The sequence below is a fragment of the Poromitra crassiceps genome, assembly GCF_964638095.1.
Source record: "Poromitra crassiceps genome assembly, chromosome: 2".
NCBI lineage: Eukaryota > Metazoa > Chordata > Actinopteri > Beryciformes > Melamphaidae > Poromitra > Poromitra crassiceps.
In genome coordinates, this window is record NC_139624.1 from 95635741 (window position 1) to 95655586 (window position 19846).

The 19846-nt window shown below is 42.7% G+C and overlaps 2 protein-coding genes across 2 annotated transcripts in view; one reads left to right on the forward strand and one right to left on the reverse strand.

The window, feature by feature from the left end:
* Positions 1-13841, reverse strand: part of cdk17 (cyclin dependent kinase 17) — a 107142-nt gene extending 93301 nt beyond the window's left edge. The window contains exon 1 of the mRNA XM_083655291.1: positions 13734-13841. The gene's annotated coding sequence lies outside the window, so the exon portion shown is untranslated. The remainder of the gene's footprint in view (positions 1-13733) is intronic.
* Positions 13842-14733: 892 nt separating this feature from the next.
* Positions 14734-19846, forward strand: part of phyh (phytanoyl-CoA 2-hydroxylase) — a 26912-nt gene continuing 21799 nt past the window's right edge. Inside the window, exons 1-2 of the mRNA XM_083652462.1 lie at positions 14734-14854; positions 17256-17305. Coding sequence (XP_083508588.1) covers positions 14792-14854; positions 17256-17305 — 113 coding nt within the window. The 5' untranslated portion in view covers positions 14734-14791. The remainder of the gene's footprint in view (positions 14855-17255; positions 17306-19846) is intronic.

A 19846-nucleotide genomic window follows, 5' to 3' on the forward strand; every position in this document is an offset into this window, starting at 1 on the left:
GTGGGGCCAACTCTAAGAATCCATGATCGTTAACACTAGTTACTTGTATCCATAATCTGAGAACTGAAAGCCAGTGTTCTTTTAACAGGCTACGTCGTGTTGAGCAGCACTGCCACGGCTGATTTTTTTCGATTTCTGGGGAATTTGGGGGCCGTTTCTGAGACTCAGCATGCAAGGCAGCCGTGTACCAAAGTCGACGCTGTGCGCGGCGGCACGGAGAGATGAATTAACCCTGAAGCTTGCATTTCGCGTCGTTCCGTTTGATTGAGCGGTCATAGAAAGATGGTTGGTGCAGGGAATTTACAGCAATATGGCAATTATAGTACTGCTATAACCTGCTATCAACTGTTTTTTAAGATCAATGAAAACACATCTAATATGTGACTACTGTCTAACGGAAACGCTGGGCGTCAGTGATGTGATGTCTCTTCCTTCTTTATAGTTTCCTTGGCGTCCCCTCGGCCCCTGGCCTGGCAGGGTACTGTGATGTCTCTTCCTTCTTTATAGTTTCCTTGGCGTCCCCTCGGCCCCTGGCCTGGCAGGGTACTGTGATGTCTCTTCCTTCTTTATAGTTTCCTTGGCGTCCCCTCGGCCCCGCAGGGTACACTCTCGCTGTCTCTATACACTCTCTGACTGCTCTCCAAGTTCAATAATAAATGAGACAGAGACGTCAGACATTCCTCACCAACGAAGAAGAGAGGGGGCGAAACACCGTTTTTGCAGCTTGAAACACACACACACACACACACACACACACACACACACAAATACACACACACACACACACACACACACACACAGATGGAAATAAATACACACACACACACACACACACACACACAGGGAGGGAAATACACAGACAGAAATACACACACCTCTGATCAATGAAATTTCACAAGTCAGAGTTACATAAAGGAGAGAGAGAGGGGGAAGAGAGAGGGGGAGAGAGAGAGGGGGAGAGAGGGAGGGGAAGAGAGAGGGAGCTGTGGGACTGGTTGTCATAGCAACAGTGTTTTGGAGGCTGATCATCTGTGAGCTGTCAGGTTTGACGCAAAGCATTGTGGGATATTCTTGTCTGCGGCGTGGGACAGTGAAACACACAGCACACACACAATCACTGCTGCACTATAACACACACACAATCACTGGTGCACTATAACACACACACACACACACACACACACACAATCAGTGCTGCACTATAACACACACACACACACACAATCAGTGCTGCACTATAACACACACACACACACACACACACACACACACAATCACTGCTGCACTATAACACACACACACACACACACACACACACACACACACAATCACTGCTGCACTATAACACACACACACACACACACACTGCTGCACTATAACACACAGACCAGCACTGCTGCACTATAACACACACACACACACACTGCTGCACTATAACACACACACACACACACACACACACTAGGGGTGGGGGAAAAAATCGATACACCACAGTATCGCGATATTTTGCCTGACGATATTGTATCGATATTTGGACGCCAAGTATCGATATTGCAAAAAAAAAAAAAAAAAAAAATTTGCAGGCCATGCCAGGCCACCGGGCTACTATAAACTTTAGTTCCAAGGCCAGCAGTAAACAAACGGTAGCATATTTTCATTTTGTTTTAACAGTAACAGTTTTGTCATAACAGTAATTTACAAATTCCCTAATTACTGAATGGGCTGCACAAGATGTTTTGTGTAAGTGAAGTGAAGTTGCAAAAACTACATAAGTACAGTAGTCCACACACACATCCAGTTAAGGTGGACTGTAAGTAGACTGTAACAAACAGTTCAGTTTGTCAGGTGCATGCAACTATGACATGACTTTATGAAAGTTGTTGGTCTGTCTACTTGACAATGTTGCTGCAATAAAATGGTTGAAGTCAGATGTACAGACTGAAAAATTGTAATATATAAACCAGATGTTGACAAAGTTTTCCTTTGGGGACATCATTTGCAGTTGAAAAAGTAAGAAATAGCAATATATCGAAATATCGCAATATTCAATATATCGCAATATCGATATATCGCAATGTCGAAAATATCGCAGTATCGCAATACTATCGTATCGTGACTCAAGTATCGTTTCAGTATCGTATCGTGGGCATCTGGTGATTCCCACCCCTAACACACACTGCTGCACTATAACACACACACACACACACACACACACACACACACTGCTGCACTATAACACACACACACACACACACACACACACACACACACTGCTGCACTATAACACACACACACACACACACACACACACACACACACACTGCTGCACTATAACACACACACACACACACTGCTGCACTATAACACACACACACACACACACACACACACACACTGCTGCACTATAACACACAGACAATCACTGCTGCACTATAACACACACACACACACACACACACACACAATCACTGCTGCACTAATAACACACACATTCACTGCTGCACTATAACACACACATTCACTGCTGCACTATTATGTACGTCAGGGGTGCCCAATACGTCGATCGCGATCGACCGGTCGATCGCGAAGGTAGTGTGGTAGATCGCATGGCATTGAGGGGGGGGGGCGGATTTTTTTTTTTTTTTTTTTTACATAGTGCCGTAGTGAGGATGGATGATAGGCTAATTGGCCCATTTGCCACTTGATTGATGTACAGGTGTGCCAGTCAGATCTCGCTGTGGCAGCCAAGTTTGTATATATATATAAATAAATATGTTTGGTAGATCACTTTGACTTGGTCATTTTAAAAGTAGCTCCCAAGCTGAAAAAGTGTGGGCACCCCTGATGTACGTTGTTAGATAGCGTGTGTTTTTTAATGTGTATCTGAATTATAACCTTCAAATTAAAGCTGTTTTACTCAACTAAATTGTACTTTTTGAATAATGAAGATGTATATTTTTTATTAAGATTGATATTTGTTTATATTTCTGGTCATATACATGAATAATGAAGATTATATTTGTTTATATTTCTGGTCATATACATGAATAATGAAGATTATATTTGTTTATATTTCTGGTCATATACATGAATAATGAAGATGTATATTTTTTACTAAGATTGATATTTGTTTATATTTCTGGTCATATACATGGCTTAACAGCGTTTGAACCTGTTGTCTGTGGCTTGGGGGGATTCCACAGGGACATCATGTGGGCGTGTCTTCAGTCAATGATCAGACTCTGCTCTGCAGCAAGTCAACAGGAATATCAATGGAATATTATATAAGCCACTCATTTATAAACACCTTCATCCATCATCGTCTGACCATTTCCATCCCCAAAAAGTACAAAATAACAGGAAGTCAGCGGCTGCCAGTTTAGAAATGTATCAGTTTGGAAAATAAAAGTATGTCAACATAAAACAGCCCTCTGATTTCAGGTTACCAACGGCCCACATTCACCACAATAAAAGGCCAACGTCAGCGATATGTATCCCATGGTCCCATGAGAGACACAGAGAGAGAGAGAGAGAGAGAGAGAGAGAGACAGAGAGAGAGAGAGAGAGAGATTGTGTGTTTTCTGTGTGTGTGAGTATGTGTACGTGTGTGTGTGTGTGTGTGTGTGTGTGTGTGTGTGTGTGTGTATTGTGTAACAACATACATGTTACATGCTGCCAGCCCAGCTCTCATGTTCCTATTATGCGTCCTAATGCACGGCGCGATCGATAGGAGCGCCACGATACGGCCGAGAGACACCAGATATGAGAGGGAGAGAGAGAGAGAGAGGGAGAGAGAGAGAGAGAGAGAGAGTGAGAAAGAGAGAGAGAGAGAGAGACTGTGGCATATGCAGGGGTCAGTGTAATTGGTTTGTCCTGGGGGGGAGGGGGGGGGGGGGGTATCATCCTCACAACCAACAGCCTGGATCTCAATGTGGGTCAATATAGCCGCAAGCTACTGGGGAACACATGCATGCACACACACACACACACACACACATGTGCATGCACACGCACGCACACACACACACACACACACACGTGCACGCACGCACACACACACACGTGCATGTGCACGCACGCACACGTGCATGTGCACGCACGCACACGTGCATGTGCACGCACGCACACGTGCATGTGCACGCACGCACACACACGTGCACGCACGCACACACACACACACACACACACACACACACACGTGCATGTGCACAAACGCACGCACGCACGCACACACACACACACACACACACACTCGACTGGCCTATCTTTCCAGATCAAGGGCAGAGGAAGGAGATGTGGATCTGTCCCCACGATACAAAATAGAATACTGCAGGGATGACGTATTTTCGTAGGCTTACCCAGAAGTCCCTGCACTTCCTGGTTCTTAGGTGTAGAGATGGCAATGGGGTTTTTGTGGGAATTTCGATTAAATGCATGAAATAAGGTCTGTGGTTGACAGAAGTTTATGAAGATTCAGCAAGATAATCTTCACAAGCGAGGACCAAGAAGAAGACGCTTCAAAAGTCATCAAAGTGCTCCTCATTGACCAGCATTGACAGTAGATACAGTAAACACGATTCTGCCTGACCAATCAGTCATCTGCAGTGTTTTCACGTCACCGTATGGTACCGGGTTCACAGCGCTGGAACCTCAACAAAGCAGGGACCAAAACTAGCACGACTCAACCCCGACTCAACCCGGGCTGTCCAGGTTTTTGATCGGTGGAATGAGACAAAAAAGCGAGTCTAGCCGGGAGGGGCCGCGCTGATACCAGCGGTGGAAATGGGCCAATAGTGTAACGCTGGGATATGGATTTGGGGGATTGGGGACATTCATGTGTTCCTTGGTTTCTAGTTGGAGGGAGGTGCTGTCGTGTCCGTACGGGTTTTCAGCCGGGTAGGAATGGGGACGGGAAGAGGGGGAAGAGTTATGATGCTACACACTTGCTCCGTTGTTGTTCCGGGAGCCAAGATGGAGGCAATGCTAACGTTAACTGGGAGTTTAGATAAGCTACTGCACCATAGTGAACGGTCTGTAGCATAACCCAGGAGTTTAGATAAGCTACCATAGTGAACGGTCTGTAGCATAACCCAGGAGTTTAGATAAGCTACCGTAGTGAACGGTCTGTAGCATAACCCAGGAGTTTAGATGGTCTGTAGCATAACCCAGGCACCAGTCAGCTGCTGTTATTTTCTGGGGCACCTCCAACTCCGGGTTAGTGTGTGAGCTTTTTGAAAGAGAAGAATTGTTTCCAGTCTTCCTTCTTCCTACACGTTGTAATAACCACTGTCACAGGGTGATGTGTGATTGACATGTGATTGTCAGGGACCCCGTTGTTTACTTATGATATTGTAATTTACGTCTTTGCAAAAGAGAGTCAAACGGGAAGTGGGAGTGGCTTATGATGGTATTTGACGTGGCGTTTCAGGTGCGCGAGGCCCTCTCTCCCCCAGTGTTAATTTGAGCTCCTGGTCTCCAGTTCTGTATTGATCCTCTGTTTCCACGTGTATGGGTGTGACTGTGTGTGTGAGATTATGATTTATAACTAGCGTCCCCAATCTACTGGACGGGAGCTGCTGATGGCCAGCTTCCATACCACCGACTGAGCTGTCCATGAGAGAGGCCGTCTATAGCTGTCCTCGCCCCAAGCTGTCGCAGGTAGGCTGCTCCCATTCAGTTTGGGACTTCTTGTTTGATGTTTCTGTGCAAAGACGTTCTGTGTTATTGTGGCGAGGTTTGGATTGACTAGACACGAGCTTGATCCTATTTTGAGAGCCAGATCCGTCACAACACACACAAGCTGCGCCGGGACATTTCCTTTGGAAATGTCCCGGCGCAGCAGAGCTGGCCGAGCAGAGCTTCACTTACTGCGGCCGCTGTAATGTTACGCTGTAATGTTACACTGTAATGTTACACTCTGTAATGTTACGCTGTAATGTTACACTCTGTAATGTTACGCTGTAATGTTACACTGTAATGTTACACTGTAATGTTACACTCTGTAATGTTACGCTGTAATGTTACACTGTAATGTTACACTGTAATGTTACGCTGTAATGTTACGCTGTAATGTTACGCTGTAATGTTACACTCTGTAATGTTACGCTGTAATGTTACACTCTGTAATGTTACGCTGTAATGTTACACTGTAATGTTACACTGTAATGTTACGCTCTGTAATGTTACGCTGTAATGTTACACTGTAATGTTACGCTGTAATGTTACACTGTAATGTTACACTCTGTAATGTTACGCTGTAATGTTACACTGTAATGTTACGCTCTGTAATGTTACGCTGTAATGTTACACTGTAATGTTACACTCTGTAATGTTACGCTCTGTAATGTTACACTCTGTAATGTTACGCTCTGTAATGTTACGCTGTAATGTTACGCTCTGTAATGTTACACTGTAATGTTACACTGTAATGTTACACTCTGTAATGTTACGCTGTAATGTTACACTGTAATGTTACGCTCTGTAATGTTACGCTGTAATGTTACACTGTAATGTTACACTCTGTAATGTTACGCTCTGTAATGTTACACTCTGTAATGTTACGCTCTGTAATGTTACGCTGTAATGTTACGCTCTGTAATGTTACGCTGTAATGTTACGCTCTGTAATGTTACGCTGTAATGTTACACTGTAATGTTACACTCTGTAATGTTACGCTCTGTAATGTTACGCTCTGTAATGTTACGCTGTAATGTTACACTGTAATGTTACACTCTGTAATGTTACGCTCTGTAATGTTACGCTGTAATGTTACACTGTAATGTTACACTCTGTAATGTTACACTCTGTAATGTTACGCTCTGTAATGTTACGCTGTAATGTTACACTGTAATGTTACACTCTGTAATGTTACACTCTGTAATGTTACACTCTGTAATGTTACGCTGTAATGTTACACTCTGTAATGTTACGCTCTGTAATGTTACACTCTGTAATGTTACGCTCTGTAATGTTACACTCTGTAATGTTACGCTCTGTAATGTTACGCTGTAATGTTACACTCTGTAATGTTACACTCTGTAATGTTACACTCTGTAATGTTACGCTCTGTAATGTTACGCTGTAATGTTACACTCTGTAATGTTACGCTGTAATGTTACACTGTAATGTTACACTCTGTAATGTTACACTCTGTAATGTTACACTCTGTAATGTTACGCTCTGTAATGTTACGCTGTAATGTTACACTCTGTAATGTTACACTCTGTAATGTTACTCTGTAATGTTACGCTGTAATGTTACACTCTGTAATGTTACGCTGTAATGTTACACTCTGTAATGTTACACTCTGTAATGTTACTCTGTAATGTTACGCTGTAATGTTACACTGTAATGTTACACTCTGTAATGTTACACTCTGTAATGTTACACTCTGTAATGTTACACTCTGTAATGTTACGCTGTAATGTTACACTGTAATGTTACGCTCTGTAATGTTACACTCTGTAATGTTACTCTGTAATGTTACGCTGTAATGTTACGCTGTAATGTTACACTGTAATGTTACGCTCTGTAATGTTACGCTATAATGTTACGCTGTAATGTTACGCTGTAATGTTACACTGTAATGTTACGCTCTGTAATGTTACGCTCTGTAATGTTACGCTATAATGTTACGCTGTAATGTTACACTGTAATGTTACGCTGTAATGTTACGCTGTAATGTTACACTGTAATGTTACACTGTAATGTTACGCTCTGTAATGTTACGCTATAATGTTACGCTGTAATGTTACGCTGTAATGTTACGCTATAATGTTACGCTGTAATGTTACACTGTAATGTTACGCTGTAATGTTACACTCTGTAATGTTACACTCTGTAATGTTACACTGTAATGTTACGCTCTGTAATGTTACACTCTGTAATGTTACTCTGTAATGTTACGCTGTAATGTTACGCTGTAATGTTACACTGTAATGTTACGCTCTGTAATGTTACGCTATAATGTTACGCTGTAATGTTACGCTGTAATGTTACACTGTAATGTTACACTGTAATGTTACGCTCTGTAATGTTACGCTATAATGTTACGCTGTAATGTTACACTGTAATGTTACGCTGTAATGTTACGCTGTAATGTTACACTGTAATGTTACACTGTAATGTTACGCTCTGTAATGTTACGCTATAATGTTACGCTGTAATGTTACGCTGTAATGTTACACTGTAATGTTACGCTCTGTAATGTTACGCTCTGTAATGTTACGCTGTAATGTTACGCTGTAATGTTACACTGTAATGTTACACTGTAATGTTACGCTGTAATGTTACGCTGTAATGTTACGCTGTGTAATGTTACGCTCTGTAATGTTACGCTGTAATGTTACGCTATAATGTTATGCTGTAATGTTACGCTGTAATGTTACACTGTAATGTTACGCTCTGTAATGTTACGCTGTAATGTTACGCTGTGTAATGTTACGCTGTAATGTTACGCTCTGTAATGTTACGCTCTGTAATGTTACGCTGTAATGTTACGCTGCACCCGGGGAGCTTCACACTAATCAATCAATATCGTCACATTCAAGCCACAACTGAACAAAATGTCAAAACGATTCAAGCTCCCATATTATGCTATTTTCAGCTGTTTAAAACATGGCTGCGGTTGTTGTTTTTAACAAACGAGGTTACAAAATCAAAAGAACAGCTAACGTAGCTAGTCAGCTAACTTCCCAAATGCTTGTGACTATATAAGTGGGCCTCTCCTAGCAAAGGACTTGGAGAAGTCAGTGAGTTGGACTAACTTTACAACAAGTTCTGAAAATGTGTGCCTTCGTCATTCCAGCTATTATATCGGTTCTTCTGTTAGATGAAAGGCAGCTGTCTTAGGCTATATAGCAAGCGCTAACGTTAGCACTTTCTAGCACAGCACGTTGGCAGTACAACCGATGCTGGAATGAGACACATATTTTCAGAACTTACCAATTCAGTCACTACATCTTCGCTCACTACATCCTCGCTCACTACATCCTCGCTCACTACATCCTCGCTCACTACATCCTCGCTCACTACATCCTCGCTCACTACATCCTCGCTCACTACATCCTCGCTCACTACATCCTCGCTCACTACATCCTCACTCACTACATCCTCGCTCACTACATCCTCACTCACTACATCCTCGCTCACTACATCCTCGCTCACTACATCCTCACTCACTACATCCTCGCTCACTACATCCTCGCTCACTACATCCTCGCTCACTACATCCTCGTTCACTTCCAAGTTGTCTCCTTGCTTTTGCGGTCCTGAGTCCCTTATTCCATGAGACTACTGGTGTGTGTTAGCCAAGTACCAAGACAGCCTCAGAGTCCCAGACAGCCAGGTTGTCAAGGCAACAAGGACTAACAGCCTCAGAGTCCCAGACAGCCAGGTTGTCAAGGCAACAAGGACTAACAGCCTCAGAGAACCAGGTTGTCAAGGCAACAAGGACTAACAGCCTCAGAGAACCAGGTTGTCAAGGCAACAAGGACTAACAGCCTCATTCACACAGCCTCTGAAAGCGGTAAATGTTGTGGAATTACTAAGCCTCACCTCCGATGTGAAAGTGGTGAAAGCGGAGTGGTGGATAATTATGTTACGCCTTTCGCCTTCCTCATACAGTCGCCTACACTATAACCTGCACATGAAAATGGTTATATATAATATAACATAATAATATTATCATTATATAATTATAATTATAATATAATTATATTATAATATAATATTTAAATATATTTTCATCGGACTTGGTGACCAGCAGCATTTTAACTTGTCGGACTTTGATTAATTATAATAACGAAACTCAGCACCCATGGTTCACCCTCGTTTCAATCCAGGAGGGGTGGATGGCTGGATGCTATCTGAAAACGCACTCCGAGGCAGAAATATGCCTGGGCTGCTTGGCCTTGAAAGCAATTTCTGTGGCAAGGCTGCCGGCGTTGCGGGCCTTCTGAACGGCAATATTGCGCGATCTGTGTGTGAAAGTGGCTTATGTCAGCTAGACCTGCTGTGGCTCTCACTCAAATCCCGTGCGTTTTCGTGGAATCTCGCGGGGGGGGGGGGGGGGGGGGGGGGGGTTCGGGGGCGTGGGGGTTTCCTGGGGGTAACATTCAAACACTTTCACCTAGTTATATGAAGCTTAGTCCACGTTTAATATGACCATCCAAGATTGTAACAGGATATATATGATACAAAATTAACAAAAGCATAATATGGCCCCTTTAAGTAATTCTCTTACAGTGATCATTTTGGGCCACCTGATAACAATGGAAATACATGTTTGAAACTACAGGAATTGTATTGTTGTTTTATACTTACAAACTGCCAAAATGAGCCAAAGACATACAGCAGCAGCGATACTTTGTGCCTGTCTGTCTGTCTGTCTGTCTGTCTGTCTATCTGTCTATCTGTCTGTCTGTCTGTCTGTCTGTCTGTCTGTCTGCCTGCCTGCCTGTCTGTCTGTCTGCCTGCCTGCCTGCCTGCCTGCCTGCCTGCCTGTCTGTCTGTCTGTCTGCCTGCCTGTCTGTCTGTCTGCCTGCCTGTCTGTCTGTCTGTCTGTCTGTCTGCCTGCCTGCCTGTCTGTCTGCCTGCCTGTCTGTCTGTCTGTCTGTCTGTCTGTCTGCCTGCCTGTCTGTCTGTCTGTCTGCCTGCCTGCCTGTCTGTCTGTCTGTCTGTCTGCCTGCCTGTCTGTCTGTCTGCCTGCCTGCCTGTCTGTCTGTCTGTGTGTCTGTCTGTCTGTCTGTCTGGCTGTCTGCCTGTCTGTCTGTCTGTCTGCCTGCCTGTCTGTCTGCCTGCCTGCCTGTCTGTCTGTCTGTCTGTCTGCCTGCCTGCCTGCCTGCCTGCCTGTCTGTCCGCCCGTCTGTCTGTCTGTGAGACCAGTGTTTGAAACAGCTGGAGGCCTAGGCTAACTTACTGTATGGATTATGAAAGTCAATAAGATTCAGTAATAGTGAAGCTATCCATTTCATTACTTTATAGACGGTTTTCACCAGAGCGCAACCCCACAGCACTTCCTTTTTCTCAGCATTCGGCAAACTGCAGAAATATTCACTCGACATCGTTACTTTTGTTTTCGCCGCTCAGCTGTATAGACGGTTTTCATGGAATGGTCAGTCCTGCACTTGAATGTTTTTTTTTTCTTTTATGTCCATAGCAAACACTGCAACAGGAAGTGAGCGGGGGTTCAATTTAGAATGTTTTTGTTGTCAAGTTAAAACCGTCTATATGTACTGTATTCATGTAATAAATATACAAATGCTAATTAGATGGCAATCTGCATGAGAAATAAAGAAAAAATCTGTTATAATGATCATCGCTTATATTAATCAATTTGAGCCGTCCCAAAGTGATCACTATAAGAGGAGTGCACTGTATTAGTCAAGTGTATTCACCTTATGTAGCCACGCCCATTTGACCCGGTTCTGTGGCCGTCCTACGACTTCCGGCTAAAAATAATAATAAAATAAAATAAAAAATGGCTGCGCTGCTCCAATATCATCTAACTCTGAATTAACTAATAATTTAGCCAATTGTATGTAACATACCAAATAAAAGCAAACGGCAATGTCTAAGAATGCAACGCCATGTAACTGGCTCTTTAAGTCTCGCATTCCAGGGAATTACGTTAACGTCTGCGGGTCTTTATTAACGTTAATGGCTCGCGCTGCCTCGGAGGAGAGAAAACCATCCGAAACTTTCTTTGTTGGAGTCCAGGTATGTTTTACAAGAAAGTGCTCGTCATTGTCGACGATAACGTTATCTGACCTGGCTAACAGTGGATACTCCGCTTGCTTGCTGTGTACCGAGCTCAAAGTAGTAGGCTACGTTCTTTATTTTACCCCCTGCGCTGTCCACTACAAAAACGACTCTCTTCTTCATGACGTTCTTTCATATTTGGCGCCGTGACCGCCGGAAGTGTTAGGTGGACCCGGAAGAATTTGGCCCACTGTAAGGTCTGAACATAAGGTGAATAGCTTGAGTTATGCTAGATGTATTGGACTGTCGCACGGAATCCTGACGAGAAAACGTTTTGAACTTTTATTTATACTCCGGGCGGAGCCTCGCAGAGGGGGGGGCGTGTCTGCTGATTTGACATCACTTGTCTTCACGGATGATGCCTCAGGTACAATTCAAGTTTCTGAGGATAGATCACAACTGATTTGTGGGATCTGTTTGGAGGTTACATCACTGCTCATCATATGATTTACATCATATGATTTATTTTTAATTGGATCACAGGACAGCCATGCAAAAGCCACAATAATCCATAATGTTAATCCTGTTGTTGTGAATGTAGTGGGAAAATGTCACCAGATTATCCAGATTAATAGGGAGAATCCCGGGGGAAGTGGTGGCCTAAAGGTTAGAGAAACAAGCTTGTGACCGAAAGGTCGTCGATTCAAATATTGATATATTCCTATAAGAACTAATTCAATAATAGACTTATATTTTTTTCTGATCACCCAGGGTTTTCCTATAACATTCCTATAGGGACTTGAGTTTGACTGTGAAATCTGTATAGCATCCTTCTAAAACTTAGCTATTATATGATTACTAATCTATTCCTAGTTCTTTTGTGAAATGTGTATAGACAGTTTTAACTTGACAACATAAACATTCCAAATTGCCCCTATTTACTTTACTTCCTGTTGCAGTGTTTGCTAGTACGATAACTGACAGGACATGAGCTAGGTTCAAAACAGTTCCCTAGCAACACAAATCCATGAAAACCGTCGATAGCAGTGGTTCTCATCTCAATGTGGGGTCAGTCTAGGGAGCACCCGGGGTCGTTGAGGTGGTTCCAGGGCATCCCCAGCAAATTGAGGAAGTGTTAAAAATCCAGCATTGTTTCATTTACAAGAAGTGAACACTGTTACAGAACGCAGAAGAAAGAATGAGTGTTCTGAAGGATCACAGTTTCTCTGTTATCTGTGCCGATAACACAACAACACAGACAGTCATAAAGATCTGGACAAAATCATATCGAACAATAAAGAAATATCCTCAGAATTGGTCGAGAGGAAAAACTCATTACCTGCCTAGGGGCCCGGGGCCCTAAAGCTAAATGTGGACTAAATGATAGGTCATTGATATGAAAAATGTTGATAATCACTGTCTTATAGGTAGCAAAATATACAATATTCCTATACGAACTTAGCTATAAGCTATAAGATGTGTGTGTGTGTGTGTATATATATATATATATATATATATATATATATATATATATATAGACATTTATGATTTTTCTGATCTTCTGTTTTTCCTATAATATTCCTTGGAGACTTGGATTTGACTGTTAAATCTGCATGGTATCATAGTATAAGTAGCCTATAGGAATACCATAGGAGATTAGTCTAATCCCCCATGGTATTCCTGTTGGGATTCCTATATTTGGCGGAATGTGTGTATAGCATCCTTCTCAAATCTATCATAGCCTACTGTGTAGGGGTTACTGTCATTGGCTGCCGAATCCCATATACAGACCTAGACACGTTTTGTAAACAAACCACCCAAATTCTGCTTTTCGCCCTATTATAAACTATTATTCTCAGTCTCAATGAGGAAATGACATGCCACAAGATAGTCCTATATAATCCAGACAGAGCAGAGCAGTGGTGGTGTTACTGAGGGGAAACGGAAGGCTGCTTCACGCCAGCCTCCGCACTGTCCGATAATGGACCCAGTCATCAAAGACGATCAACAACACACGTCTGAGCCAATCTTACCTGGAAATGATGAATCCGTCTCTTTCAAGCCGACCAACCCTCCGCAGCTGCCAGGCCGCTCTCCGCCCACCTAAAGTCGGCCTCAAAACGCAGCAGCTCCCGCCCCCCTCCGTGCGTGTCTGGCTGGTGCTCCAAACGCCCCGAGAAAAACAAATGATATCCTCAAAAACACATCAGAACTGTCAGCTGCAAACTAATTACACAGGTCGCTTCTCTGGCGGGGAGAGTCTGCAGACCAGTTTGAGTGGACCTGAAAACGAGTGAGAGAGAGGGGGAGAGAGACACAGAGAAAGAGAGAGAGAGTGACGGACAGAGAGAGAGAGAGAGAGAGAGGCGCTGTCGACAGATGAGGACTGTAGGGGTAGGCAGACAGCGTGGGCAAGAGCAGCACATCCGGTGGGAGTGACGACTTTTCACAATAAAATGGTCGCCAAAAAAAGCTTATCGAGCTTAATGTGTTGCATCCGGTAAGACTTTTAAAAAATAACAGCCTTATTGATTAACACAGTTGTGCTTTTTTTTTAACTAATAATATGAAGAACCATAGTGAAAATAAGGAATGTATTTGAGGATGGATATGTGGTAACGAAATACATTGTGTTGTGTGTTCTCACTGTTTATCGTTTTGAGTTGACTGTATTATACAAATAAGGAAAATAATCACAATATATATTAGACAACTTGGGAGGATGTTTGCTGCAATGAAAAGTCCGTTTTACCCACAGTTTAGACTACTGCAATAGCCCTACCAATGAAAAAAAGGTGTTATATTTTTATTTTATTTTATTTTGAAATTCACACATCTCTACTTCTGGTCTCGCGCTGTCTGACTGGTGAGCTTGACTTAGGTGGTGGCGTCAGGAGGAAATGAACCGTTGGTTGACTCAAAATTGATCATTTACTTGTTGTGTGGCGCCTCCTGCTGGATCACAGCTGCATCACAGTCATGCTCTTTCCCCCAGTCAGCCTCTCCTGTCAAATCTGTTGTTAGCCTACTGTCGGCTGGCTAACTGCCTGTAGGTTGTGTGTCAGTGTGATTGTAGGACAGACCGGACAAGATGTCTCGAGCTGCGGACAGACTGCGGCTGCTGATCAATCACCTGGATCGATCCGCTCTGCTCGTATCCTTTGATCTTTGGATCATTCTGCTTTATGATCAGATCAGTGTTATTCTGCTGCTGAATGTGTGAGCGGGTCAGATCGTTTGATCTTTCATCCATTATGATCAGTGTTATTATTCTGCTCCTGGATGAGCGAGCGGGTCAGAGCTGCTTCTCTGCCCGGGCTGGGCGCTCTGTGAGGCGGGCAGCCCGGGCAGGACAGGTCGGGGTCCCGGCGGGGAGCGGGCCACATGGAAAAACCTCACTGACACTTTCTGTTCACTTCACTATAAGTTTATATTAGCCTATAACTGATCGATTATTGTTTGTTTAATCAATGCTCTCATCGGCTCGGCTGACTCTGGCCGTTATTTTGAACCTGCCAGTGTTGAAATCAGTTAGCTTACTTTACTTTCTGTTCGGCTACTTTAGCTGTTTGCTGTAGGCTACAGTTCAAAGCGTCACATTTCAGGTAGGCTATATTGCAATCTGTCAATTAGGCTACATTTTAAGATTTGAACGTCATTACTCCCTTCTTTCATGTTAGTAATATCTGGCAATATTCCTTGAGTGTAATATTCTGTTAATAGTCTTAATAATAAATAGTAGCCTAATTCTGAAAGGATATTTAAATGCTGTTTCACGGGAAACAATGAGAATAGGCTAAGATTGAAAGGAGGTCAAAATACACTCACTGTTGTATAACACAATGTGTCTCTATAGGAATATGATGTGTTCCTGGGTTTAAGTTTATACTCATATTTGAGCTAGCTCATAACCTCTAATTCAGTCATATGGTAGCAACAGATGAGTTTTTGTCTTTCTGACCCAAATATGAGAATATTTGTAAATCAGATTTGATTTAGTCCAGAACTCCATGGCTGTCTGTATTGTAGACAGATAGTGAAACACTCATTCTTCCACATTTTCTACTTCTTGTAAATTAAATAATTGTTCATCCATTTGCTGGGGACCCCCTGGAACCCTCTCAAGGATCCCTGGTGGTCCCCTGAGTCCACGTTGACAACAAACTCCATAAGTAATCCCTGGTGGTCCCCTGAGTCCACGTTGAGAACAAACTCCATAAGTAATCCCTGGTGGTCCCCTGAGTCCACGTTGAGAACAAACTCCATAAGTAATCCCTGGTGGTCCCCTGAGTCCACGTTGAGAACAAACTCCATAAGTAATCCCTGGTGGTCCCCTGAGTCCATGTTGAGAACAAACTCCATAAGTAATCCCTGGTGGTCCCCTGAGTCCACGTTGAGAACAAACTCCATAAGTAATGATTGGCAAGTTGGCGACCCACTTAGCAGCACAGGCCACTTTGCTACAGTATACTGTATGGCATGATGTCATCACTACTTACCTTTAGAGTTACTATAAGTAACAAAGACAAGTAACCAGGCTCAATCACTTACCTGGAGAAATAGTGATCTGTGTTCAATGAACTAAAGTGGAGGCTCCATGCAACTACCAAGACTGATATTTACCCTTTCCTTTGTTTTAAAGAAAACTGTTTCTAGTGAAGTATTTAGTCAAGCATCGAGCATTTTACTGTAAGTAAAGCTTCATGTTATCTATTATCTATATATCTATATACATCTTGAACCACATCAACCTGATGCTGCTGACCAAGTATGATAATCACAAGGATTTTTCCTCAATATCAATATATATCATGATATGGTTCATGTCTGCAAAATCATGTTCAATGATCAATTAATGTTTATGTGATTGAACCGTGTGGTAACGTTAGCTGTGATATCAAACTAAACAGAAATATTCAAATAGGCTAATATTCCTCCCATCCCTCATTTTATCAATGTTTTTGAGTAAAATGTGCTTGTGATTATAAATTGAGACAGCAGAAGTGTGTCAGGAAAGATGGTTTTATACTGCATGCTTTCACTTCTTTTTTGTATGTGTGGATTAGCTACATAGCTAAATAACTCACATCACATTTATGTATTATGATGACCCCACTGTTTTCAGAGCTGAATTGGTTTTTTGTTTTTGTTTTTTTATTTTTTAACTGTTTCTGTATCTGCCGGATCTGCAACGGCCATTTCCGTTTTTTACCGGATGACCAGATGCCAAGGTTTTTGCCTGTTTTCAACACAACTCGGAACTCGGAAGTTTCAACTCGAGATTTTTGACTTCGACATTTTGCTATAAACAGAGCGAAATATAAACAAGATAAACACATATTGCATAATTGTACGTCAAATTAGGTCAACAAACACTTGGAAGACGTCAAGTCTGACAAACGGGAGCTCTGAAATGATACCCAAATTTACAACCTGTAATTCCGACCTCAACAACCAGGTGGGACCAGAGTTCCGAGCTGTCTTGAACGCAGTATACAGTATAGGTCCTAACAGACTTCCAGCAGTTTCCTCTCCTTGACTGGTTTCTCTCTCAGGCCTCACTAACTTCTGCTTTGAACATCAGCACACAGCCACACACTCTGAGGTGGGTCACACACACTTCATCTTCTACACACACTCTCACACACACACACACACACACACACACACACACACACACACACACACACACACACACACACACACACACACACACACACTCTGAGGTGGGTCACACACTTCATCTTCTACACACACTCTCACACACACACACACACACACACACACACTCTGAGGTGGGTCACACACTTCATCTTCTAGTCCAGAGGTTCCCAACCACCGGGCCACGGACCAGTACCGGGCCGCAACGCATTTGGTACCGGGCCACGAGCCCCGTCAAAAAAGAAAAAAATTACAAACACTTTTTTTACAAACTACAAACATAAATAAAAGTCAACTTGAAACTATGTTTCAACTACCACACAGCCTATAATATTATAGCCTATGTTTATAAAAAATATATATACTGTATATATTTATTAAAATTGACAACCGGTCCGCGACTTTTTTTCCCATCGATCTGCCGGTCCACGGCACAAAAAAGGTTGGGAACCCCTGTTCTAGTCCACACATCATTTCACTTTGATGTCACCATCCCCGTTGCCAGAATAATATGTCAGCATTGTACCTTTATGCAATATATATTTATATAGGTCCAATCTCAACATACATTTTAAACAAAACGGTGGTTAATTTGAAAACCTTGCTGCCTTTCCAACGTTAAACGCAAATGAAACAACTTTAACAACTTTGGTTCTGTTTAGGCAAGTAAAACAACTTAGTGAAGGTTAGGATGATGATTTGGTTAGGCTTCACTAACAAAAACATTAATGTGACTCACGGTTGAAATGTAAACTTGAACCCGGCCCTCCGGTGTGAAAGGCAAGTGTTTACGCCCTCCATCCACCTGACCACAACAGCCTAACTGGCCACTGTGCTGTTTCAATAGCAGACTGTATAACGTTGATATAATAATAATGTATTTATGCTTCAATCAGAAATGTTTCTATTCTACATATTGGTGGATTGCAGAAACGTACAAAATGATCACATTGTATTGTGGTGACCAGGCTGATGTAACTGTAACCTGTCTGTCAGGAGCTGTTGACTCAGGCTGATGTAACTGTAACCTGTCTGTCAGGAGCTGTTGACTCAGGCTGATGTAACTGTAACCTGTTTGTCAGGAGCTGTTGACTCAGGCTGATGTAACTGTAACCTGTCTGTCAGGAGCTGTTGACTCAGGCTGATGTAACTGTAACCTGTCTGTTAGGAGCTGTTGACTCAGGCTGATGTAACTGTAACCTGTCTGTCAGGAGCTGTTGACTCAGGCTGATGTAACTGTAACCTGTCTGTCAGGAGCTGTTGACTCAGGCTGATGTAACTGTAACCTGTCTGTCAGGAGCTGTTGACTCAGGCTGATGTAACTGTAACCTGTCTGTCAGGAGCTGTTGACTCAGGCTGATGTAACTGTAACCTGTCTGTCAGGAGCTGTTGACTCAGGCTGATGTAACTGTAACCTGTCTGTCAGGAGCTGTTGACTCAGGCTGATGTAACTGTAACCTGTCTGTCAGGAGCTGTTGACTCAGGCTGATGTAACTGTAACCTGTTTGTCAGGAGCTGTTGACTCAGGCTGATGTAACTGTAACCTGTCTGTCAGGAGCTGTTGACTCAGGCTGTTGTAACTGTAACCTGTTTGTCAGGAGCTGTTGACTCAGGCTGATGTAACTGTAACCTGTCTGTCAGGAGCTGTTGACTCAGGCTGATGTAACTGTAACCTGTCTGTCAGGAGCTGTTGACTCAGGCTGATGTAACTGTAACCTGTCTGTCAGGAGCTGTTGACTCAGGCTGATGTAACTGTAACCTGTCTGTCAGGAGCTGTTGACTCAGGCTGATGTAACTGTAACCTGTTTGTCAGGAGCTGTTGACTCAGGCTGATGTAACTGTAACCTGTCTGTCAGGAGCTGTTGACTCAGGCTGATGTAACTGTAACCTATTTGTCAGGAGCTGTTGACTCAGGCTGCAACAAACTTTGTTTTCCAAATCCACCTTCAACATATTTGACCAGTGCTGCCTTCAAACATGGACGCCGGAAAGCACTGGTGTAATGTAACAAAGTATTAATACTTAAAGGAACACTCATTTTCAACCAGCTTTGTATCATTAGAACATGAGTAGTATATCAGAAAACTCAAATCAACTCTCAAATCAACTCTCAATAACTGTCAAACTATTCATCATTCATCTAGTTTGACAGTTATTGAGAGTTGATTTGAGTTAATGAGTTATTAATTTGAGTTAGTGTGGACCAGTGATGTCACTGGTCCACACTTTAACACTCAATAACTGTCCAATTAAATGACAGACTTCAAAACCGTTTACAGTTTTCTGCTATACTACTGATGTTCTAATGATACAAAGCTGGTTGAAAATGGGCAGAGTGTTCCTTTAAGTACATTAGGCTACTTAAAGTCCCTGGAAACCAGAAATATTTTTTTTATTATTTAGCATTTTGAGTTCATCACATCACAAGTGAAGAGAGAGAGAGTGTCTCGGGTTCGATAGTGAACGGAGACAGAAAACCGCTCAA